This window comes from Gossypium raimondii, chromosome 2, assembly GCF_025698545.1.
Source record: "Gossypium raimondii isolate GPD5lz chromosome 2, ASM2569854v1, whole genome shotgun sequence".
Classification (NCBI taxonomy): Eukaryota; Viridiplantae; Streptophyta; class Magnoliopsida; order Malvales; family Malvaceae; genus Gossypium; species Gossypium raimondii.
In genome coordinates, this window is record NC_068566.1 from 852962 (window position 1) to 878708 (window position 25747).

At 32.8% G+C, this 25747-nt stretch overlaps 3 protein-coding genes across 3 annotated transcripts; all 3 read right to left on the reverse strand.

Annotated features, from left to right (window-relative positions):
* On the reverse strand, positions 1–3912 carry LOC105787519 (uncharacterized). The gene is made up of 4 exons (XM_012613941.2): positions 3752–3912; positions 1247–2019; positions 605–1033; positions 1–525 (listed from the first exon to the last, which is right to left on the reverse strand). Exons 2-4 carry the CDS (start codon positions 2013–2015, stop codon positions 344–346), a joined length of 1380 nt encoding a protein of 459 aa, XP_012469395.1. The 5' UTR covers positions 2016–2019; positions 3752–3912; the 3' UTR covers positions 1–343.
* Positions 3913–4820: 908 nt separating this feature from the next.
* LOC105787520 (auxilin-like protein 1) lies at positions 4821–11421 on the reverse strand. Its single transcript, XM_012613942.2, has 8 exons — positions 10831–11421; positions 6309–10059; positions 6157–6232; positions 5997–6067; positions 5853–5918; positions 5674–5763; positions 5315–5491; positions 4821–5177 (listed from the first exon to the last, which is right to left on the reverse strand). The coding sequence occupies exons 1-8, from the start codon at positions 11262–11264 to the stop codon at positions 5142–5144; spliced, it is 4701 nt and encodes a 1566-aa protein (XP_012469396.2). The 5' UTR covers positions 11265–11421; the 3' UTR covers positions 4821–5141.
* Positions 11422–20913: 9492 nt separating this feature from the next.
* LOC105787521 (gamma carbonic anhydrase 1, mitochondrial) lies at positions 20914–24895 on the reverse strand. The gene is made up of 5 exons (XM_012613952.2): positions 24656–24895; positions 24295–24438; positions 22659–22784; positions 22426–22577; positions 20914–21593 (listed from the first exon to the last, which is right to left on the reverse strand). Exons 1-5 carry the CDS (start codon positions 24768–24770, stop codon positions 21315–21317), a joined length of 816 nt encoding a protein of 271 aa, XP_012469406.1. The 5' UTR covers positions 24771–24895; the 3' UTR covers positions 20914–21314.
* Positions 24896–25747: the final 852 nt, after the last annotated feature.

Here is a 25747-nt window from a genome sequence, read left to right on the forward strand (position 1 = left end):
TTAACGTACATATATATTATTAAATTATAATCATAATCATATGGTAGACAAAAATTCATTGGGTAACATTAACAAGGACCTATAATTTTGATAATTTCATGTCCTCCCAGATATCTGGGGAAGAAAACAACTCAAAAAAATTATATTGATTGCACTATACATTCCTCAAGATCAGATATCTCATGGAAGAAACTAAAGCAAGGATGAGATACTGCAATTATTATTCACAAAGGGAGAAAAGAATGTATTCGCGTCTTATTCTATAGCTACGGTGATCGACACTGACAGACAGATTATCACAAGCTCTAGTCTAGTACTGAATGATTAATAATGGCTTAATTATTTACTTGGCTGTTGGATTATCGGGATCTGGACCTTTTGCAATGCTAGCAGAAGATGATGCTTTTCCTGTTGGGAAGTAAGACCATGCCAAGGCTGCTGCCCCGAGGGTAATTGCAGTGGCAACCGAACCCCAGACCCATCTTTGTTTCCGTTTCTTACGTTGTCTTTCACGCCGTGCCATCTCTAAATGAAACAAACAAAAAATTCTGAATCTGGTAAATGTTGAGGGAAGAGGATTAAGAATGGGGTACAAAATCCTTACCTACAGCCTCTTGGTTCCTCTGAGACATTTCCCGATTCACGGCCTCATAGTAGTGGAGCCGGTCCAATAGTCGAGCAATTTCAAAGTTCTTCGATTCGATTTGAGCTTCCATCTCTGTCTCAAGCTCTGCTTTTGCGATGCCCCTTCCCATGGATAATGATACGAACCGTGCAATACCCATTTGCTGTCGCAGTTCTTCGGCTGGATTCACTAGTTCATCCTCTGTCACAACAAGAGGATCCACAGGCAGTGACAATCCCACATCACCAAACTCTTGCCCGATTCTTCGCCACTTGGATTGCATCTTGTTTAGAGCTTCTTCTGCCTGCTTCCTTTTTTCTATCTCCGTGAGTAAACTCAATCTTATTTCCCGCAGTTCAGCTTCAATATCATGGGGACCAGACTGTGGCAAACTCTCAGAAGATAATTCTGGAGGAAACAAGAAATCTAAGTAAGCCAAAACGACCACAATTAAATAAATTAAGCCAGCATTTGTCACGCTCCTAGTAAATCATATCAGGTTTTGAAAATAAAATGACAGTCATGCAAGAAAAATGTTTTACAGCTAAAAGGAAAAGATTGTGTTGTGTGCATCTATATATGAATATCACATACAGGCTAAATTAACACTCTACTACATACCATCCCATGCATCGAAAAATTCTACCCCCTGTGTAGCAAACCGTGCAGCACTTTCTGCCGCAGCATCATCTCCTCCCTCAGTATTACTTGCGACGCTCATTGATTCATTGGGATCAAAGAAATCTTCACTATCTCCACCTTTTTCCAAGTTTAATGCTCCAGGCTTCAGCACAGAAGCATCTATGGCTAAACCATTATTCATTTGGCTGCTTCCAACTTCACCATCATGGAAACAATTCATGTGCTCCTCCTTAATGGAACCGCCATGGACACTATTTGCCCGCTCTACATTGATAGGACCATTATGAGCACCATTCTCATGTTCCTCTTCATTAGGTTCATGAATGCTAAAAGTAACAGAACAATCCTTAAGTAGATCAACAGAATTGCCTTCTGCCAACTTTGCATTCCCATTAACCTCATCTTCTTCATGGGCTTTTTTCTCCCAAGATGATACATTGTCCTCGGAAAAGCTCTTCAAAAGGCGAGGACCACGACGCTTGTGATTGATGATGTAAGGAGAAGGAGGGAAAGAAGATGGCGAATCAGGCAGTGGGGTTGCCTCAGGAGTAGCATATAGGGCTGGTGATATTTGGGGGCGATTTACCTTACTTGTTACTGATGTACTGCTGCTCCTCTTCATCCTTGTGCTGGGGATAGGCTTTGGGTTCGGGATAGGTGGTTTTGAATTAGGATCAGAGTTGTTGACAGATCTGGAAGGTCCAGGTTCTATCAACCTGTCCAAAGCTATTGCTGTGAACGTCGGCATGGCTCTGCATGATCAAACAACAAAAAGCTTAAGTCACTAAACTACAGAATGAGAAAACCCAATCAATTAAGCTTAAAGTTGTTAACTTTTAGATGTAAAACTAAGCCACAATTTTTGTATGATAACAAGGAAAATAATGGATAATCTAAAATTCAAACATTAATACTTGTAAAGGCAATGAAGAAAAACTCATTGTTGCTACATTTGAGAACATTCTTTCCATGAACTTGAGAAAATTCAGTCAATTAAGCTTAAAGTTGTTAACTTTTAGTTGTAACAGCTAGGCCACAACTAATGTATGATAACAAGGAAAATAACGGATAATAAAAAATTCAAGCATTAATACTTGCAAAAACTTGTAAAGGCAACAAAGAAAATCTCATTGTTACTGGAACTACGTCGCTCCAACTCTTCATTTTCAGTGTCCGACACCTTTGTCCAGCACATGATATGGAGATATTGATATCCAACAATCCTCCAAATACATGGAAAAACTTAAAAAACTCAGACCATCACCATACCCCGTGAGAGATACTGACATCTGTGTCTGAGTAACATAGTTTGAGAACACTTTACTTTCCATGAACTTGAGAAAATTCAATCAATAAAGTTGTTAACTTTTTGTTATAGCAACTAAGCCACAACTTTTGTATCATAACAAGGAAAATAATGATTAATCTCAAAAATTCAAACATTAAGACATGTAAATAGTTTGTTCATCTTCAATCAGAAATCATATGGCTAAATAAATCTCAACTGCATAAATAAAAAATAAATCCTCTATACTAGCATGAAAGTTTTGAAGAAGTGAATCCAAAATTAATGCTGTTAGATGCAGCTAAACCGAAACTCATGAGAATTCCTATTGATTTCAAAAGCAGCCACGCAGAACAGAATTTTTTTTAATTTAAACATAAAGCATATTTCTATGTTAATTAATTCAAAACAGATCGGAAAAACCAAAGAAATACATACATACATACATACATACATACATACATACATACATACATACATACATACATAGCGTCACAAACTTTTTTCTTTTCACACCAGAAGCTATTAACAAAATTTATAACAATATTTATGTTATAAAATAAAAGAGTATGAAAAAAACTATTTTTCTTTTTTCTCAAAAAACAATTTGGGATTACTGAACCAGTGAACCATAGACGAAATAAATACATAAAGCAACAAATACATAAAGCAACGGAGTCATCACAGTATTTTGAACTTTTCGGGAAAAAAAGGATAATAATTGAATTAATTAGTAATCTGGGTCTAATAGACGCTGTCTATATTTTCTCTTTTCTTTGATGAAAGAAAAAGAGAATTCCATTGTATGCATGTATGTATTAAAACATACAATAATAATATACTTCTATGTTAAACAAGTTCCAAAAAAGGAAAAGAAAAACTAAAATTACAAACCGAGAAATAATAACACGAGAACCAATATGAAAATTAAAAAAGGCAAAAAAGAATCGTTAAGATAATTTCCTATTTTACATAACAACAAAATTTTAAAATAAAATAAAGACCTCGAACGATTCGAAACTGCAATTTTCTTTTCAAAAAAAGCAACTGATCGGTTACAATAGAGAGCTATTAGGATCAGCTAATTCAAAACCTGGAGAAAATATCCAAATAACGAAAAAAGGAAAAAAAAATCTAAACATAAATGAAAAGGCTTCCAGATGTTTATACAAATGAAAAAAAAGGAGGAGATTCATTACCTTAAATGCTAATAAAGAGCTACTCCTTATGGAAGAGACGCCTAGGCGTGAGCGGCGGCGATAGTGGCGGAGTACACGGTGGCGCGTCGAGAGAGAATTTAAAGTAGAAACAAATGAAAATTGAAAGACCACCTTCGTTTCCTTACCGCAAATATTTTAAACGCTAGAATTTTTTTTTTTTTTCTATTTAGAGCTATAAGCTGATAATTAAAGGAATGTCAAATTTAGCCTTGATTGGTGTGGAATGCAACGGTCAGTTGAGGAGGGATAGTTTGGGTATTTTGTGATACGTCTGTACGGATTCTGAATCTCCAAAATGCGTGGAAGAACGGGGAATGTCGAGTTACCGGTTTGTGAATTAATACGATGTCGTTTGTAAGGATGGAAAGGAACGGACACGCGGCAAAATTTGGTTCCTTGTATTATTGTATATATATCCACGGTATTTAAATATATAAATAAAATTAAAGATAAATTTTGATTTAATATATAATTGTTCTAATTAAATTTTAATTAAGATTTAAATATATATAATTTTATTTTAATTTAATTTTATATACTTAAAATATATTTTTTAATTTTATATTAAATAAATAAATTTACCTATTCATAAACTAATATTATAATTATAATTGTGTTAGTAAATGGTAAAAATTCAAACAATTGACTTGTTTTACTGCTCAAATAATAATAAATCATTTTGATATTTCCGGTTGACATTATTTTCTAATATGACACTTGATGTGTTTTTCTTATCCAATGTGATACTTGTATTTAACCAAAAATTATACATTTTGATAATTAAAGGTAATTGTGTTAAATTTTTAGTGTTTAATTCAAGTTTTAAAATTAATTTGATAGAAAATTCATAATTAACTAATAATATTAACAATTAACTTTGTCAAATCAACCCTAAAATCGAATATTATATTTGATAAATTAAATGCAAAATTAAACAAATTCACAATTAAAACTAAATTTATTCTATTAAGAAAATCATAAAAATTTCAAACATAAAAATATTAATAATTAACTTTCATCAAATCGACCTTAAAATCCACATTAAACATTTAAAAAATAAACATTAATACCATATTAAAAAAAATCTCGAACTCGAGTATGAGTCGGGCGGAGCAAGCTGTCCAGCCAATGAACAGTTGAATTATACACAATTACATGGAGTTCGTGTTCCATAGCCTTTTAACTAAGAATCTTTGCATCTATTTCTTTGGGCTTATAAATAGTTGAATTACACACAAGTACATGCCGTAGAAATATAGAATAGACAAAAAGAGGATCATTTACTATGCTAACAGTGTAAAATTTACAGCAACATTGCTTAATTGTAATGAAGCAATTCGCACCTGTATTTTTTTAAAAAAATTGCATTTTACCGCTCTTCTGAATTGAATCTGTTCCAAGCTTCCTGAAAATGAAAAAGGAAACAAGAAGTTAAGTTTTTATATAACATACATCGGTAATTGGTTTGGTTCCATTGAATTCTAGACCCCCCATCACTTATCAATGGCATGGACCGAGTTCGCAGGTAAGTTGGTAACTGACCTTTAGAAGATCGAAGACCTTTTCAGAAATGTATTTCTGATGAATGCTTGCACCTCGTTGCTGTAATTTGTCGGGATGGACGCAAAGAGTGGCTTTTCTGTATGCTTTCTTAACAGCAGCTGAAGTTATAACTTCGGTTAACGGAATTGGCTGCCAACCACTCTCTGGGCCAAGGATCTGTCAAATGAAGAAAGCTGGGGTTTAACTTGTTGTAAGGGTATCAAAGACATTAGCAATGAGAAATTTTGATATTATTCCAAATGATGGAAGATTAAGCATTAAGTCAATTAAACGACCCAGTAAACAAAGGAAATGATTATAAAAGCTTGATTGGAGAGAATTTGGATAATAATACATACGTATTGCAAAGTTGAAAGCAATGCACGAAGGTTCCCTTCTTTCCCACTCGACCACCTCTTGACATCGGCATCAAGAGATTCTGCTAATCTCTGCAATGAGAAAAGAAACAAGATTGTCGGTGAAAAATGCAAAGACAGTGTAATCGTGAAATATCTTCATAGGAAAACCCGAAGAATACATTTCTTTCAGCTTGCTCTCTTTGAGCAACAAGATCGCGCATGTTCTTTTCTTCGAGAGCTTTAGCCTGCAAAAATCCAAGAAATGTTATTTCGATATGCACTAAAAAGGTTCCCGGTTTTGTAGGAAGAGGAAGAAATCATACTGCACGTTCAGCTGTTCGTTGATATCTCTCCAATCTGGCTTTACACCTCTGAGCTGATTCACCTTCAACCCCTTCAAGTACATAAAGGAATTTTGTTTTCAGTAGCAGAAAGCAAAGAAGTATTAAAAGGATACAGTTAGTACTTCACAAAATAACCTACCATTATAAGCGGAGGCATACGGATATCTTAAACCACCAAAAGAATTGGTGCTCTGAAAATGCTGATCCTTCAGATCCTGAGAACTAAGATCCATTAAAATGTTGCATGGAACCAATGAATTTCATAAAAAAAGAAATTAAGGACACACTTACAGAGGATGAATAGCTGCTTCTCATTCCACTGTTTCTAGAAGAAGTCGAAAATTTATCTGACATAGACCGTTCTACTCGCTCTCTCGCCTCAGAAGCAGCCCTTTCAGCCATTATTTTCTCCACCGCACGCTCTCGAGCCTCAGCAGTTGCTCTCTCCACAGCAGCACGCTCTGCTCTGAGCCTGGCTTCCATAGAAGACTTCTCCCTAGCTTCTGCACATGCCTTCTCTAATCTCTCACGTGCGTCTGCCATTGCTCTTTGACGAGCTTCAGTAGTTGCTCTTTCTAGAGCAGCCTTCTCTGCCCTCTCCCGGGCTTCAGCATATCCCCTTTCACGAGCTTCGAGAACTGTGCTGTCAACAGCCATCCTATCTTTTTCCCTTTCTCTCTCCCTCTCTATTTCTTCTTCTATCTTTCTAAGGCGTTCAAGTTCCAGTTCTCTCTCTCTCTTTAGCCTTTCAGCCTCCTTATCTTCAGGTGTAAGGCTCTCAATAATATTCTTGTCTTTCCTCTCCATATTCTGACTTACCTTAACCTGGTGAACTGTTCTCTGAGTGCTTCCTTTCCCGTCCACTACAGATGCCTTAGCAGCTTCTGGTTTCCTTCCAGTTTCAACAGACTCATTCACCACTTGAGCTGACACATACTTATCCTTGTTTTCTTCAAGAGATGAGGAAACCTGGGCCTCCTTGATATTCCTTGCTCTTTCCCTCCATTCATAAGCAGATTTCAACCTCTGCTTGTCATTATTAGAGTCCATTTCTGAGACGCTGTTAATGTTCTCAGCATTTGTTTGTCCAATGCCAATTACAGCTTCATCGGCTTTCTTCACACCCTTATTTTGATGACGCAAGACTGAGATATCATCTTTTCTTAACTGGTTAGCTTTAACTTCTAAGTCACATGGCACCGTTCTGGATGCATTGAACTTTCCATCAACACCCCCTTGCCCCATTGCTTCTGTTCTCCTTTCACAGTCTCTAAATTCGGCCTCCATCTTTCCATTTCCTTCAAGAACCAACTCGTCAGTTTCTTCCAGCTCTTCAAAGTTTTGATCATTATTTCCATCCAATTGATTTTCTTTATGATTATTGATATGATCCTGTTTGTTTACCTTATTAGATATCACAGGATCCTCTCCCTCCCCATGCCGATGAGTTTCTTTGGCAATTTTCTGTTTCTTCCCGTTTTCACCCCTTGCAGTTTGCTGGTATACATAGTTTACTCCCTGCAATTCTTCAGTTACTTCCTGCTCAACTACTTTTTGGTTGACTTCATCTTCTGTATCTTGGACTGCTTTCACTGGTTTGCTGCAATCATTTTGCTCAACTGCCTCCTCTAGCATTCTCTGTCTCCTCTCATTTTCTTCCTGCAGACGTGCTTGTTTTAATCTTTTCTCATTCTCTATCTGTTCAAGCGCCATTCTCCATATCTTCTCACTTTCTTCTAGTTCACGTGCCTCCTTCTCTTTCTTCTCTTTCTCTTCTCGTTCACGTGCCTCCTTCTCTTTCTCTTCTCGTTCACGAGCTTCCTTCAATCTCTTCTCATTCTCTTCTCGTTCACGAGCTTCCTTCAATCTCTTCTCGTTCTCTTCTTGTTCACGAGCTTCTTTCAACTTCTTCTCTTTCTCTTCTCGTTCACGTACCTCCTTCTCTTTCTTCTCTTTCTCTTCTCGTTCACGAGCTTCCTTCAATCTCTTCTCAATCTCTTCTCGTTCACGAATTTCCTTCAATCTCCTCTCATTCTCTTCTCGTTCACGAGCTTCCTTCAATTTCTTCTCTTTCTCTTCTAGTTCACGAGCTTCCTTCAATTTCTTCTCTTTCTCTTCTCGTCCATGTGCCTCCTTCTCCTTCTCTTTCTCTTCTCGCTCACGAGCCTCCCTCAATCTCTTCTCATTCTCTTCTCGTTCACGAGCTTCCTTCAATTTCTTCTCTATCTCTTCTCGTTCACGAGCCTCCCTCAATCTCCTCTCATTCTCTTCTCGTTCATGAGCTTCCTTCAATTTTTTCTCCTTCTCTTCTAGTTCACGTGCCACCTTCTCTTTCTTCCTTCTCTCTTCTCGTTCATGAGCTTCCTTCAATTTCTTCTCTTTCTCTTCCTGCTGAACAGCATCTCTCAGCATTGTCTCATTCTCTGCTTGTACAAGAACCCGCTCAAGTATTATATCATTTTCTTCCTGCTTAGAAACTTCCCTCCAACTTTTTTCTTCGTCTTCTCTTTCTTCACACCCCTCAACTCTCTTTGGATTTGGAATATATTTACTAATTTCTTTCTCCTGCTGTGCTCTCTCTTTCTGTTCCATTGCCCGCTGAACTTCAACTTTATTTTCCTTTTCTTGAGCATTTACTCGTTTCTCACGTATTCCCAGTTCATCAGCTCCATTCGGTTTCTTACCATTTCCCGAAAGTTTCCGTGCTGTTATAGATTGCCCATTCTCCTCTGCACCAACCTCTTGAGCTGACTTTACCTTTTTCTCATGCCCTTTATGCCTACGGGCCTCTTTAGCTTCTTTTGCCATTTTCATGTCTCTCTCGACTTTCTCCAGTTCATGGTCTTCCCTAACAGCTTCAACTTTCATGTCACTTTCCAGTTGCTCCACTGCTCCGATGCTTGCCTTCTGAGATTTATACTGAGGCTCATTAAATTTCATGCTCTGGACAAAAACTTTATCAGTGTTTGTGTGCTGAAATCCCACTCTTGATTTATCTGTTCGAACCAATTCAAAAAATTGAGTTTCCTCCTGCCATTCATCAGCTCCATCAACTTCACCGCACTCTTCAATAGACCGGGATTCCTTCCCATGCTTCTCAACTACAAAATATTTGGACACATTAAAAAGCTTTTCACCTTCCATTGAATCCGGTGCCAGGGTTTTCACAGCCTTTTGCCTCTCCTCTCTAACAGATATTTTCGTTCCATTGTCTTCTTTTCCCTTGATGCCCAGAACTTTGTCATCTTTTATATCACTGGACTCATCGATAGCCTTACTGGTCCTTTCCTTCTTACCTTTCCCATCAGACTTTGAACCCAGTTTAGTAGAGTTTTCAATTCCTTCCCTCTTCCTCTCGAGTAATTCTTTCGCACTCTTCAGCTGTGCTTGAGCTTTGTCCATTGCTTCTTTCATAGCAGCAGCAGAGGCCACAGCGGCTGAGCTTGCATCTATCTCAACATCAAAGAAAGGAGGTGAACTATCACCCATTCCCTCTCCAGAAACAGCATGTTTAACACTTTGATGGTCTCCATTATTGACACGGACATGTGGCGGAGGTCTAGCGGGAGGTGGGACATGAGATGGCTGAGTCCTTAAGTTGATTTCGGAAATTGTTATGAATGACTCATTTGAACATGAGTCCTTTCCCTGGTATCGTCTTTGAGTGGAATCATATGCAAATGTTTGCTCACCAGCCCCATTAGCAGGATGCGACACAGTTTTCCGAAGATGTTTTTTCTTCACAACTCCTCCAGTGAACTCAAGATTGATATCATCCGTCGTATGCAATATTGGACTCTTGTTTTCTGTCTTTCCCAATGAAGTTTCAATTATATAAGCATATTCAGGTTCAGCATGCAGCTCAGCAACATGCGTAACCGCATTTGACATATCTCTGTTGCTTCTAACATTGGCTTTATGATACGATATATTGAACTCCATACTGCTATCGATTGGTTCATAATAATCTCCATTTGAGAAGTACTGATAATTTCCAGAATGGTCCGACCCTTCTGACAGAAACTCGGTTTCATCCTGCATCCTATAAGAGGCAACAAATAAATTCACCAACCAAAATCATACCCCTTACTAATCACTACATTAAAAATAAACCCAGAAAGGTGGACACCTCAAAACATAACATGCATACAATTTCTACATAGAACCTATAGCGTTAATCTGAATCAGTTCTTCAAAATAATATTAACTCAAAACACCAAAAGTAAATGTAAATAAAGCAATCCTTACATGCATTTTTCATTACAATGAAGAAGCAAAGACCTAGAACCCCATAATATATATATATATATCATCGCCCCCTATAAGAATGAATAAGTACATCAAAATATAAAAGTTGATCGAAAATATCAGTCCGCTCTCTTAGATTCCCCAAAGAACAGGTAATTTTCCAGTAACTATCATGTTAAAACTTTGGATTAGAGCAAATATCATGTTAACACTACCTCAAAAATTAGGTCAAATTATGGTTCTGGTCCCTCTACTATGCTAAACTTTAGGAGGTAGTCCCTATACTTCAATTTGGCATAATTTGGTCCTCTTACTTTCATAATCTATTAGTTAGTCCAAATTGTTAACACGTTAACTATTCCAAGTGTTCATGTGAAACTTTTTAAAAAATTTTGAACTAACTAATAAGTAGGATATCAAATTAAGCCAAATTAAAGCACATGGACTAAATTCCAACTTCTACCATAGTATAGGGACCAAAAACAAAATTTGAGCTAAAACTAACATATAGCTCAAAGTAAAAACTACAGAAATAAAAAAAAAAAAAACAAGAAAATGAGCATACCAAGCTTCATCGGATGAATCACCATCATAATCGTGACGATCACCACCGTCGGCTTGTCTGATCAGCTCCTCGTACGTAGCAGCGAAGTCCGACCCGTCGAATCCACCAAAAACCTCGGCGTAGTTAAACCTAGGGTTCCGTACATCAAACATCGCCCCGTTGCTGCTGTCTATCAACGGGAGATCCAGCACCGGAATCGACGCGCCTCGGGAAGCGTGAAATCCGCCGAAAATCTCGCTGTAATCCTCTGGCCTCGGCGACAAAGTCGGACCACCACCGGTACCGAACCTCTGAACACCACCGAAAACGTCGTCGTACACGGTTCTGCCTGAGAAGTTGTTGGCGCCATTGCTAGTTGCCGTTCGCTTGTTGAGTGTAGCAGCAGCTTGAGAAACGACCCTGTTTGGTTTCCGAGAATGTGAAAGATTTTCCATGAAAATGAGAGCTTTCCAGGATTCTAAACTGAGAGAGTTTTTATTTTTATTTTTTATTTTTTAAAATATTATTATTTATAATATTCGTTTGAGTATGTGTGTGTATTTTTTTATTTTTTATTTTGCTGCTTTTACAATGAGTCTCTGTCTCTGGCATTACTGAAAAGAAAGAGAGAGAGAGATAGTCAGAGGAGGAGGACGAAAAGAAATTAAATTAATAAAATAATAATCATGGAAATTACAGAAAAGGGCTTGTAATTTATTATTCTTTACTACAATTGCCTTTTAAAATTTTTTAATTTTGCGGTTACGATTTAAGGGAAAAAGTAAGGGACAACTAACATTTAGTCCCTGTATTTGGTATCTTTTTTCTAATTTAGTCTCTAAACATTTTTTGTCCACATTAGTTTCGAAACTTGACAACTTTTTTCCCAATTTAGTGTGACTTGGATTTCATTAAATTGTGATAACATGGCACTCTGAGCTTATACTACGCCATCACTTAAAATTTTTAAAATTTATATCAAATCTTAAAAATAAAAAAATTATTAAAAATCATTAAAAAAAGTTATAAAATGTTTAAAATTTTTAGGTGATGATGTAACACAATCTCAAAATGTCACCTTATCATACCTTAAACGAAATCCTAAGTTTAGGATCAATTTGGGAAATTTTGCCAAGTTGTGGGACTAAGTTGTCAAGTTTGGGGACTAATGGTTGCTTTATCCCAAAACTAATGGTTAAATTTTGCAATTAGTCCATGTACTATACATAAATTCATGTACTTGGATCTGGTATTTTTAGTCATGTACTTTTTAAATTTTAAAAGTTTAGTCGGATACAAATAGTATTTATTGACTATTCTGTTAAATTTTTTTATCTATTTCAACATAAGGTACATTGGCACGTCACGTGTAACTATATGATCATTCCATCAACTAAGTCGGTTTTTAACAGTAGAAATGAATGAAAATTTCAACAGAAAGAACCAATTTGCTCTTTAATCTAATATGCAATGACTAATTTGCTCATTTTTAAAGTGAAAATCTAACTCTTAGTAAAGGATCTCCGTAGTAATTTTACCAAAAAAAGCTAGAAAAATGGATTTAACTATTCTCACTTTTCATCGAGACTAATATTTCAAAATTCAAAAAGCATAGGGAATAATAATGATGAAATCGAAGAACAAGAACTAAATCTACAACTTTATGCATAATACACTTGATTATATATGCTCTCTTTTTTTTACATAATGCATAGAATTACCCATAGTCCCTCTTAAACCAATAAATAAGAGGATAATGCACTTCAGTGCACTTGAACCCACATCCTCTTGCATTGACAACAATGTCCATATCAATCGAGCTATAACTCAATCTGTAATTTGTTAATAATTTTAATTGTAAATCAATTTAATTTTGTTATTAAATATTTTCATGTGCTGTCTAATCGGTTTTCACATATTTATATTAAATTCGTTCTTATATAAATTTTAATATACGAACATATTTATCTCATATTAATATTATTGTTAATATAATATTTATTTTATATTCCTTTAGGCTTCAAATTTGATATATTTTGTTATAAAATTGGAACTGATTTATTTGAAGCTTTTAAAAACGATGTCCTCGTTTTGCAATTTTCCATTTGTAAATAATTGTTCTATTTTTAATATGTTGTATTAAATATGGGCATCTTTGGGTTTCTCTTAAAATTTAATATTTTTCTATTTATTTATTTTTTAGGTGGCTGACAGTTGAACCTTAGAATTTAAGATATAATAATCTTAATTTAGATTGTGTAAGAAGATGGAGAAAAAAATTGATGTTATGGGGATTAATTTTGAAAATGATGTATTTAATGCATATAAAATAATATAATATATTTAGGCATTTCTCATATAAAAATTATAGGGTAAACTATTAAAATAGTCAGTTTTATTTGTTTCGGGTTACATTTTAGTTACTTATGTTAACGTGTTGTAATAGTTTAGTTGCTGAGCGTTTATTGTCGTTAATGGTGTAACGGTAAGCTGAGTTGGCACATTAAATCATCATTTCAAAAAAAAAATTTAGGTTAAATTATATAATTGGTCCCTATATTTTTTTCATCTTGAGTAATTTTTTCTTTTAAATTAAAAGAGATGGAGGAGGGAGAAAAATAGAGGGAAAAGCAGAAGAGAATGGAAAATAAAGAAAAAAAGAGAGTTAAAAGAACGTAAAGAAATAAATTAAATTGCTTAAAACAAAAAATGTGGAGACTAATTGTATAATTTAACATAAAATATTTGTTTGAAATGATAATTTAACGTGTCACGTCAGCTTACTATTACACCGTTAACGACAATTAACGACTCAGTGACTAAAATGTTACAACACGTTAACGTAAGCAACTAAAACGTAACATTTCAAATATAAGTGACTAAAATGTAATCTGAGGAAAACAAAAGTGACTATTTTGGTAGTTTACCCTAAATTATACTCATAATTTATAATTGAGATAAATATCAAATTTATACATAAACTTTGTTCTAATATGCAAATTGATACATGAACTTCGATTTGATTCTGCACTTGAAACTTGAATTGTGGTTCACATGTATATATGAAACTTTGATTTCGATTCAAATGTATACATTTAAAAATTAATAAATACATTTGCTTTCACATCGGATTAATATAATAGCTTGTATATGTAATATATCAACTTAAAATGGTCTAATTTGACAATTACGTTAGTGATTTCGAAAAATGAATCAAATAAAAGTTGATGTATAAAATTACACAAAATTAAATTTTATGTATGACATTACACATTAAATCAAGTTCACGTATAGTTTTGGTATTTATCCCTTTATAATTTTGTTATAATTAATTAACTAGTACTACAAATGAAAACCAGTAAAGGTTTAATTTTGTTGTGGCCTCTTTACTCTTTAAACTTTTGAAATTTAATCACTCTATTTTTAGTTTCAACAATTTAGTCTCTTTATTTGTATGATTTAAAAATTAAAGTCCAATCGATAACATTATAAATGAAAATTATGTTAAATTTGAATATTTGACATTTTAATACTAAAATGTCTAATTTTAAAATTAAGAGATAATAACAAATTTAGCCCTAATATTATATATTTTATCACCTTGACCCTATTTTTTTTATCACTTTGACTACTAACGTTCAAATTTTAATCAATTTACTCTATTTTGAATAGAAAAATTTATTGAACTGTTAAAAATTTTAAAGGTACTAATCGACAACCCGCATGATAGTTTACATATTCTTCCGACTGACATGAATAAAATTTTAAAAGATTTCATGAAATTTATTAATGTTTATAAAATACAGTTGAACTGGCACATGAATTGTTATGTTAACATTGTTAAAATTTTCACGGATTAATCAACCTTTCCATCTTAAAATTACAAATCGACTAAAAGTTGAAAATCAACTACCAATATGATAAAAAAATTTAGAAAAAAATATTAATGATTAAATATATCATTATATTAAAATTAAAATTTATTTAGTTATAATAGTGAAGGTTTGAACTCTAGACTTAATTGTTAATATTCAGGTACCTTATCCAGACATAATAATCTTTGTCCCTGCATGATTTATTTATTTATTTAATAAAATTATTTTAATAATTTGATTATTTCAAAACTTCCAGCTGTCTTTTAAGCCCTTAATCATTAAACCCTCCCTTGCAATTTCTCTTTCTTAGCTGCTTTATCTATTTTCTTTGCCACTAATTATTATTCATAATTTCCAGCGTCCTTAAAAAGTGTGATATGAAACTGTGACGTCACATTATTTATATTTTTTATTAATTTAATATTATATTAGTATTTTTGTTAGATTTATTTATAGGTTGGATTATTTGTCTAAATTTGAAGGTTTGATCCGTTTTAAATTTATAATATTTTATATTATATTATTTTAGAACACATTAAAAAAAATAAAATTATATTAAATATATAATACTACTTTAGTGTAAACATTAAAATAATGTTAAGATGGCTATATAAAATTGTTAATAAATAAAAAATATTAAAATATTAAAAATTAAAAAATATAATATAAATATTTTTTTAAATAATATGGGCGTGTCTAAAATGAGCTTGGGTTAGTCTTTTGCAAATATGAGCGGGTTTGGGTAAAATTTTAGGCTTGGATTTCGGGTCGAGACGGGCTTGAGCAAGTATAAAATATGTTAATATTATGCTTAGACCCAACCTGAACCCGGCCCATGAGCACCTCTAATTTTCATCTTTAAAAAAATCAAATTCAAATGAAAGTCATAAAATTCAAGATGAAATTATTGATGTGGGATTTAACTATTGAAAATGAATAATAAGTTGTGTTTAGGTTAATTTATGGTTTTCATCCTTTACTATGCTCAAATTTTAAATTTAATTTGCATTTACTTTTATAATAACATTAATTAATTGAATATATTTCAATTAAAGTGATGGCTTAGATTTTTCTACAAGAAATTAGTGTAAAATTGAACCAAACCCTAAAATTGGGACAATTTGAATTAATTAGCAACATTATAAAATTTGAATAAATAAATTTATGTGAAATTAAAATCTTAAAACTAAATTTCAAATCTAAACATAATAAAAGGATCAAGATAATAATTTGACCATAAATATAAACATTGAAGCATACCCTCAAAATCATATTTTGGGTGGCTCCAAAATTAAAAAGAGGAAATTTTGAATATATTTTTTTAAAGGCAAACAAATGAGTGAAGTAGAAGATTAGGTTGGGAATATAAATGAGAATCCAAATAGAGGTGAGAGCCTGAGGCTAATCATTGGACCTAAAGTATAAAAAAGCAAAAAGAAAAAAATAATTAATAATTTATGAAAATTAGATATGATGAGGACCAATAGATATTAGGTATGGGGGATGGCATTAAATTCTTTGAAAATAAGAGGGTCCATAAAAGCAAAGTAGGATAAACATGCAAACTCACCTGCCTTTCTTTGGCAAGGTTTCTGATAGTGATGGGTGATTTTTGCAATTTGGGATAGCATAAGAAAAAAGGTTTATTTATAATTTAGCCCTTGAATTATATTTCAATTCTCAAATTGATATTTAAAGTTTTTTTTGTTTTTGTTAACGTGACATTTAAGCTATCAATTTTATCCGAGTTTACCATAAAAATTTCATTTGTAAAACCATAAAAATTTTGAAAATATTAATCATGTTAAATCATGGTGCATTTTTTAAATAGTAAATGTTGATTTTATTTAATTTTTTAACCATACAAACACTAAATCGAACAATTTTAGAAAAAAATCATTCAAAAGTGTAATTTTGGTTTTAGTCTTTTTATTTTTTGAATTTTGAAATGTAGTCTCTCGATTTTAATTTAACATAATTTGATTGTTTACTTTTATTGTTTATTACTAAATTTAAATTAATAACTCTATTAGCGTATATGTAAATTTATTATTAGTTGAATACGGTTAATTGGATTTTCAAGTGACATTACTTTAACAACAACAACTAACGATGTTATCAATTTGGACTTACTAACAACATTATAAAAGCATGAGGATTAATTTATGTTAAATTAAATCCCGATATAATAGAAAGACTAAAACCAGGTATTGCTTCTGTTCTTGATTTAGCTTACGGAGTCAAAATCAATACACTAAAATCTTTAACCTCCAACTTTACCATTTCAACCAAAGCTTCATTTAATTTTTACGTAAAAATTTAATAAATATATTTCATAATTTTTCACTCACATCGTAAACGTGACGTAATTTGTATATGTGTGGTTCAAACCGTACTTTCCGACTGATCAATCTGGTATTGGTTCAAGAACATTGACCACGTCATCAAATTTTGACGGAATCCAAGTTCAATAACTAAAAATGGATCTATTTGTCAAGTTAAAGTACCAAAATGATCAAAACAAAAGATACCAAAATGGACCTAATTGCTAAATTCAAGGACCAACAATTATATTACCCCTTGATTTCATTTTTCAATTTTATTAGCTAGCTAGTGTGGGTGATTTTGTCAAATGGTGAGAATTTGAAGAGAAAAAGTTAAATTAAAGAAATCCCAAGTTGGGCCCCTTGTGTTATCTTATAACCTTTTACCAAAACCATAAAAGAAGGCTAAAATTGGGCCCTCATGTTTCCCACTTTTTGTCATTCACACTATGCAAAGCTCAAAAATAAAAAAATAAAAAAAATCATTTTTTTTGTAATAATATTTCTTGTAATCAATACACATTATATCATACTAATAATTATTAAATTCAAAATTAATTTTTTTCCGACTTGAGTACTCATATTCGAATTTTATTATGCGTATTTACATATACGTGGATTTTCAATTTCAATTTAAATTTAGTTTAAATCTCAATACACACGAACCACGTCTGAATATATTCTGATAATCAAATTATTCATTTGTACGTGTACTAGTTTAATTCTTATCGTAATTATACAAATATGTTAATCTGTTTTCCCTGTTTCTTTTATGATTTTCTTCAACATTTTACGATGCTTGTTAGGGAGATTGGTGCCGATTGAGCTCAAGTTTTGCTAAAGAGAGGGGATGATCGGTTCATTTCTCTCTCTCTCTATATATTTGTCATTGAATGCTATTTTACTTTTCAATCTTTTAAGATTCTATTTTCAAGGGCTTTAAATTTATTTTATACCCTTCTATTTTTCTCAGTAAATTCAAAATATATAAATGTAGCTATAAAAATTACATATATTGTGATTTGTTATTTTCCTTAAAAAAAACCCAACTTTCCTCAGCATTCCTAATGGCAACTACTATTTTTTCCTTTAAAAATTATATTAAGAATTAAATTAAATTATATTTTATTTTTATCAAAAATAACAGTTCAAATAGCAAATTAGTTATTTCATTAAAAACTTCATCCATTTGTCTTGTTAAAAAATTGGCATGGCTAATTTTAATATACAGGACCAATTTTAATAATAGAAATAGATAGAGTTTTTAACATAAGGACCCGTTTGTTCTTTGATTTAATATATATAGACTAATTTAATAATTTTTTAAAATAAAAAAGTAAAATATAATCGAAATTTTAATACAAAACTCTCAATGATACTTTTATCGGATTAATCATATTGATTGGGGAGGAAGAGTTGAAGAGTAGAGGAGATTATATTATTATACAAATGGATATTATTAATCAAATCCCATGTTGTATTAAAATAATCAAGTGAGAATCATTTTGCTTGGTAAAGAAACTAACACATATATAATATTATATATATATATATATAAATTGGTAAAGAAACTAACACATATATAATATATATAGGAAATGTTTGGTCCTACAAATCAGAGTTGATGAGTGGTTGAGCATGTTCTGATATTAACCAGGATTTGAAACAATATAGTAATTGGTCCCTATGAATTAGCATGAAATACATAAATTTTTTTAGTACTTTTGCCCGGTTTTTTTTTTTTTGAATAATCTCATTGTAGGTTCTGATCATATCCACTCTTTTTGACATAATTCTTAGAACTACCCATAGCCCCTCCCCAACCCGTAAATGGGAGGATGATGTGTTTTAGCGTACTTGAACCCACGTTCTTCTTCATTGGTAAAAATGTCCATGCCAATCGAACTAAGACTCAATTAGTACTTAGTGGTGTTCAAATTTCGGTTAAAGCTAAATTAATTGACCGAATCGATCTAATTCGGTTAATCGATTTAATTTGGATGGAGATCGATTAATGATTTTTTGGAAGTCCGGTTATCGATTCAAAATCGGGTAATTAACTGAATTAACAGAACTTAATAATTAATACTACAAATTATATGTAGTTTTAGTTCAGTTAATTCAGATAATTCGGTTAAATGAACATTATCAATTTATTTTTTCGATATATTTTATACTTGTTTTAACAATATATATATATAAATTTTGGTTAATTCGCTAATCAACGAATTAATTGAAATATTTTAGTTCGATTAATTTTTTTGAAAAATTATTTCATTTAATACTGATTCGATTCGATTAATCGTTACAATAAAGAATGTCAAAAGATTTTTATTTTTATCATTACAATAAAAAATACAGGTTATGAGTAAATTAAGTTGGGAACTTTAAAAAACATAAAAATTCAAAGGAATTGGTGATTTGGTCAAAGGACAACCACTAGAAATTTTAGCCTGAATTTGCGGGTTTGTTTAAAGGAAAAGCAAAAAAAGAAATTAAAAAAAAAAAAGGAGCTAAACAAGCACGACCAAAGACAGATTGTGAGATTAGGTTTACTGTTTATTTGATTTTGTGTTGGAATAAATAGGGAAGGAAGTTCAATATTAATTGGTTATTTTATTTTATTTTAACTGTTAATATAATTGTAATTTAAAATATTTTATTTTTAAATTTTAATAGGTTTTAAAGAGGAATGGTATATCAATTGTGCTAGTTGGACTGATTTTAGATCGGATTAAATTAGGTTAAGTCAACATGGGTTGTAAATGTTTGACTTTGTGAAATTTAGGGTGGGTTTGGATCGGTGATTGGGTGCGGTGCGGTGCGTTTAGCTTACTTTTTATCTCACGCTACAATATCTAATCTCACCGCCACAGCTGTTTTTACACTAACCGCAAGTAAATGCACTGCCCATCCAAACTCACCCTTAGGTTTGTGAATCGAGTTTTTCAAATTCAAATTATTTTAAATTATTTCAGATTTGTGTATTTTTAGATTTAATTTATTTCGAGTTTGAATTATTTTTATATTTAAAATTCGACATATTCAGATCATTAACTGTTTTAATCAAATTAGATTAATTGAATTAGATTTTTAAGTTGAGTTCCTTAACCAAACCCAAGGCAAGCCACCCAAAATAAAGACTGGGTTTTCAGTTTAGAACCTGTTGGCAATGCCTTCTGTCCACCAGGCAACTTAGGGTAAGTTTGGATGGGTGGTGCGTTTACCTGCGGTTAGTGTAAAAACAGCGGTGGCAGTGAGATTAGATACTGTAACGTGAGACAAAAAGTAAGCTAAACGCACCGCAACGCACCCAATCACCGATCCAAACCTACCCTTAGTCGGTTTCTTTCTTTTTATTTAAAAAATAGATGAATTAATCTTGTATGTTAAATTAAAAAATAAATTGATATTTTTATTATTTTTATTATTAAATATCTGTTTGCTTAAATTAATTCTTCTAAAGTTTCATCTATTTCGCTGTATATTAAAAATTCCAAATATTTTGCTTCAATTAATCTCTTCAAGTGAAAAAAAAATCCATCAATTTCACTATCTATTAAAAATTTCATCCATTTTGCTTAGATTATCTCTCCATATCAACACTAGATACATGTGACAAATCAAATATCATTATTTGATTCCTCTATTAATCACATCAACACTAACAAAAAAAAAAAGATAAATTTTTAATAAAAGAACTATTTACTCGTTAATGTTACGTATCACGATTAATTTACTCATTTTTTTAATAGAAAAGATAAAATACCATTCAACTTTTAATACAAAAACCTCCATGATACTTTTACCGAACTAAATATTTAGCAAACATGGGGGAAATAAAAATTCAGGCACTTGCCTTCTTCAGCAGGGACCATTGAAAAGAAACATTTGGTTCAGAACTGTTGAAAGGAAGTAAACATTCATTATGAACTTGCATGCATCATACTGTCAGGACATCGTTTTTTTTTTTCTTTTTTAATTTTATTGCCAGTAAAACATATCTGTATATATATAAAGAAGCAAATTCATTTACTCAATTACTACCACTCAAGACTACCTTAGATGAGTTGCACATCCAGTTTGTCTTTGCCAGTTTAGCAACTACGAGGAGAAGATAGTCGTAGCCAAAATGCCGGAGTCGGCACCATGATTCAACTTTTAAGATCTCAGCGAGGCCGTACCCCAAAATTATTGGAACTGAAAAAGCAGCCATTCTCTGTATATCCGCAGATCATAACAAAATATCCGGTAACATTGAATCTCAAGAGAGTTAACCTAGAAAGGCATTATTGAGTATCAACGCCTAAGCGGTTTTGGGGACTTTATTGGGGAGAACATTATCGGGAAGGATAAGCTCGGGAGGTGTCTCGCGAACAACACCGAGCATTGAATCGTATTCCTCATCCCGACGAGCAAATTTCTTCCGCAGCATCTTCTCAAATTCAATTTCATCGAAGCTCTTTCCATTTTCTGCAGCATGAACTTGAGCTAAATTGGAATAATTTAAGGCTGACTGGGAAATGAAGGCCATCTCTTCTTCCGTTAGCTTCCTTAGGAACTTGGCCGGGTTACCTCCCCAAACCTGTAAATTACAAAGGAGAAAATCCGTTAATCTTAACTCAATGATAGGCACGGCAAAGCAGGAAGCTTATAGCTGCTTCAAAGCTTCTCATCGAGTAATGGCAGGAGGTTTCCTCAAAGGAATGATAGCAGGTGAGAGATCTACATTTTTTGAATTATCTGAATCCATAAATCTGCCTAAATATATCCTAGTCCGCAAAAAAGCCAATTTCAAAATTTTCAATCATTTTTCAAATATCAAAATCTGAAAAAATTTAGAATTCAATTCCACTAAAATTCTTTTATATATAAAATCAAAATTATAAGCATTTTATAACCAGTGGATTCGAATATCCAAATCCACATTCATTATCTAAAAAAGCAATGCAGATTTAGATAATGTACATCCGGGGTATCTATCTGCAATCTCAGCAAATAGTAATTTTAAAATCTAAATCCAATATTATCCGAATCCGAAATCTGAATTGCCATTAATTCCTCTCCCTCCAAAACACTTAAAAAATATGTAACATTCATTCCAACTGATACTAGAAATGCAAGTTGAATCGACTGCCATTAGAAAGCAGTACAGTCAACCAATTACAACAGCAATCTACAGCATTTTGCCCATCTATCGCTACATGTCATCTACATATGGAGTACTAAACTACTAAGTACTGTGTCTAACTCAAGAGTCCAAGTGTGCCTATTTAAGAAAGAACGAAAATATGTTTCATGTATATCTCTAAACCAAAAGAAAAAAAAACAAAACAATAACAAAGTTATGAAGTTAAATAGAATCTATAGGATTTAAGCAAGATTAACACCCAAATTTCAGTAAAGTGTCCACAAACCTCTCCACATGGGATCCTAGTGTTCTGCCTCACAAGAGCTCCGGCAGCAACCATGGCATGCTTCTCAACATAAACTCCATCTAATAGGGTAGCCCCCATACCAACGAACGCTTCATCCTCAACAGTACATCCATGTAAAACAGCACTATGACCTGTTCAGTTTTTATCAGTAATTACATTTTCAACATACTAAAACTGCAGACAAGGACCACTTTAAAGGACAGGACACTCACCCACTGTAACATTACTTCCGATAATAGTTGGTAAAACCTTCCCACTCAAGTTAGATTTTGCGACATGAACAAGGGAGTTATCTTGGATATTTGTTCCAGACCCGATGCTGATGCTGTTAACATCACCTGTGCGCATTGAAAATCAGATTCAGAAAAGAACAGCCAACATGGACTTGGCATGCAACAACACGCACATATTAGAGAATGGAGGGAAGAGACGAAGCAATCAGAAAGTTCAACAAGATACAAAACTGGGAACTTTTACATCAATATCATTTTCAATAGGAACAACAAAAATGGATGGATCAAGGTTCGGTCATGAATTCTGAAGTCTTGTATCACTTTGAGAGCTAGATAGTTACTAACCTATGAGATTCATATTTTCATTTATCATAAAAGCAACATGATCCAAAATGTAGTGAATTATAGCTTGTATTAAATGAACATACCAGTTTTGGTCATTAATCATACAAAATATATTTTCATTATAAGTTTCTAGCGAATTCCAGCACTGTCACACAAAAAATTCTTAATTCTGAAGTTGCACAGAAAATTCAATTTAACCTCCTAACACACACATATGACGGAACAAAGGGAAGAGTCGAAGCAACTAATCAGAAAGTTTAACACGATACAGAAATGGGAAATTTTTTACATCAATCTCATTTTCAATAGGAACAACAAAAATGAATGGATCAAGGTTCGTTCGGTCATGAATTTCTGAAGTCTCTTATTACTTCGAGAGCTAGATAATTACTAGATATGAGATGCATATTTTTATTCATCATGAGAGCAACATGATCCAACACGTAGTGAATTATAGCTTATGTTAAATGAACATACCGCTTTTGGTCATTGATCATACACAAGATAGTTTCATCATAAGTTTCTAGCGAACTCCAGCCCCATCGCTCAAAAATTCTTAATTCTGAACTTACACAGAAACTCCAATTTAACTTGCTAACACACATATATGAGAGAACAAAGGGAAGAGACAAAGCAATTATTCAGAAAGTTCAACAAGATACAAAACTGGAAGCTTTTACATTGATCTCATTTTCAGTAGGAACAACAAAAATGGATGGATCAAGGTTCATTCGGTCATGAATTTCTGAAGTCTCGTATTACTTCAAGAGCTAGATAATTACTAACCTATGAGATTCATATTTTTATTTGCCATAAAAGCAAACATAATCCAACATGTAGTGAATTATAGCTTATGTTAAATGAACATACCTTTAATCATACACAATATAGTTTTTCATTATAAGTTTCTAGTGAACTCCAGCTACATCACTCAAACTTTCCTAAATTCTGCACTTACAGCACAAGACAGAAAAACATGTATACCCTGTGCTGAAACACATTCTCGCATCTAAGCCACATAATTGCTTTCACTTATAAAACATCATCAATGTTCTCAAACGTGGATCTCGATAGCAAAATGTTTCATCTAAGAAATGCAATATGTAAAGTATGATATCCCTATCAACACATTTGTTGCAGTAACAAGTATCATTAGCTTCATTTTCCTAAAAACAACACTTGTTCAACTATAAAATCATCCAAACCCTAAAAGTTCGATAAAAACAAATGAGTGAAAAGAACTAAGAAAAAAAAAATTAAAACTGCTTACCTCTCAAAACACATCCATACCATATAGAAGAACCTCGTCCGACCTGAACATCACCGATGACAGAAGCGCTAGGTGCCACGAAGGCATCCCTATCAACAAAAGGAGCTTTGTCGAATACGTTCATCAGCGTCCGATGCCTCGACACTGACAACAAACCAAATACAAACAATTACTTTAAAAAGTCAGCTATAACCGGTCAAGATCTACGCAAATGTAGCTTCGTATTTCGATTGATGAAAAGGTAATGGTTATTACATCAAGAAAATTACAAAATTGCATATAAAACCGAAGCATCGTAGCTAAATTGATCCAATCACGAAAAAAAATTGAAAGAGGTGTTAGGGTTTTAGGGTAACGTTACGTTGTTCTTGGAAGTAGTAGTTGCCCTGGAGGCGGCAACCAAGGCGATCGAGAGCTTGGCCGGTTTCTCGGACCCAGAATCCAACGGTGTAGATTGCTTTACCCAATGTTCCCATCTTCTACTTCAGATTGATGGAGAAAAGAGACTTGAGGGTGTGAACAAAAAAAAAATAGCAGCTGAGAAAGTGAAGCTTTGGAACTGGAGAAGAATGGAGATAAAAAAACTGTACCCAGCGTTTCAGTAACCATCTTCCCGTTCCATACGGTTACTTGTCCTACAGTTCCTCGTTGTTAAGCAATCATTTTCTGCCACGTGTTATTTTCCATTAAAACCATCGTTTTTAAACCTGTCGGTTTTAGGTTGTTAAATTATATTTTCTTTATTTAGAAAAAAATTTGTACAAATTAATTTATGTGAAGAAGATCAAAGAGTAAATTAATTTTTTATTAATTTTTTTAATTTGTACAATTAAAAAATTGATGTGACTGATAAAATAATTAGAAAATGACATATAACATGTCACGTGTATCTTATGAATATCAATTTTTAATTGTAAAAATTGAATGAATTTTTAATTTAATGATCCGTTGATACATAGAATGATTAGAATAAACTATTCGAAATAAAACTTGAGCCTTGTTGAGGGGGACGACTCCTCCGAGAAAAATATTTGAAGTGTCGTCTGTAGAAGAATCGATATGGTTCTCAACAATCGTAGGTATTGTCTCGGGACTCGAGTTTTATCTCCAGACTCCGCGAAAAGGTCAGTAGGTCCACGATGTGGGAGCACCTTGGTTGGTGGATAGAGTACGTACCTAAGGAACACTTAGATGATAATCAATGAAGTTGTGTGCGATGTGGACCAAAGTACCAACCAAGGCAGTGGTACCATGTTTTCTTGAAAAGGCTAGTTATGCATTGGTTGATGGTTTGATCCACATTGCGCGTGATTTCATCGATTAATTATCTATGTGTTCATTAGATATATATTTTTCCAACCAATCAAGGCATTCCTACTTCGAAAATTCAAGTTATCTCATTGTTTTAAATATAAAATATTTATTTTTATGTAATAAAAAATTAATTAAATAA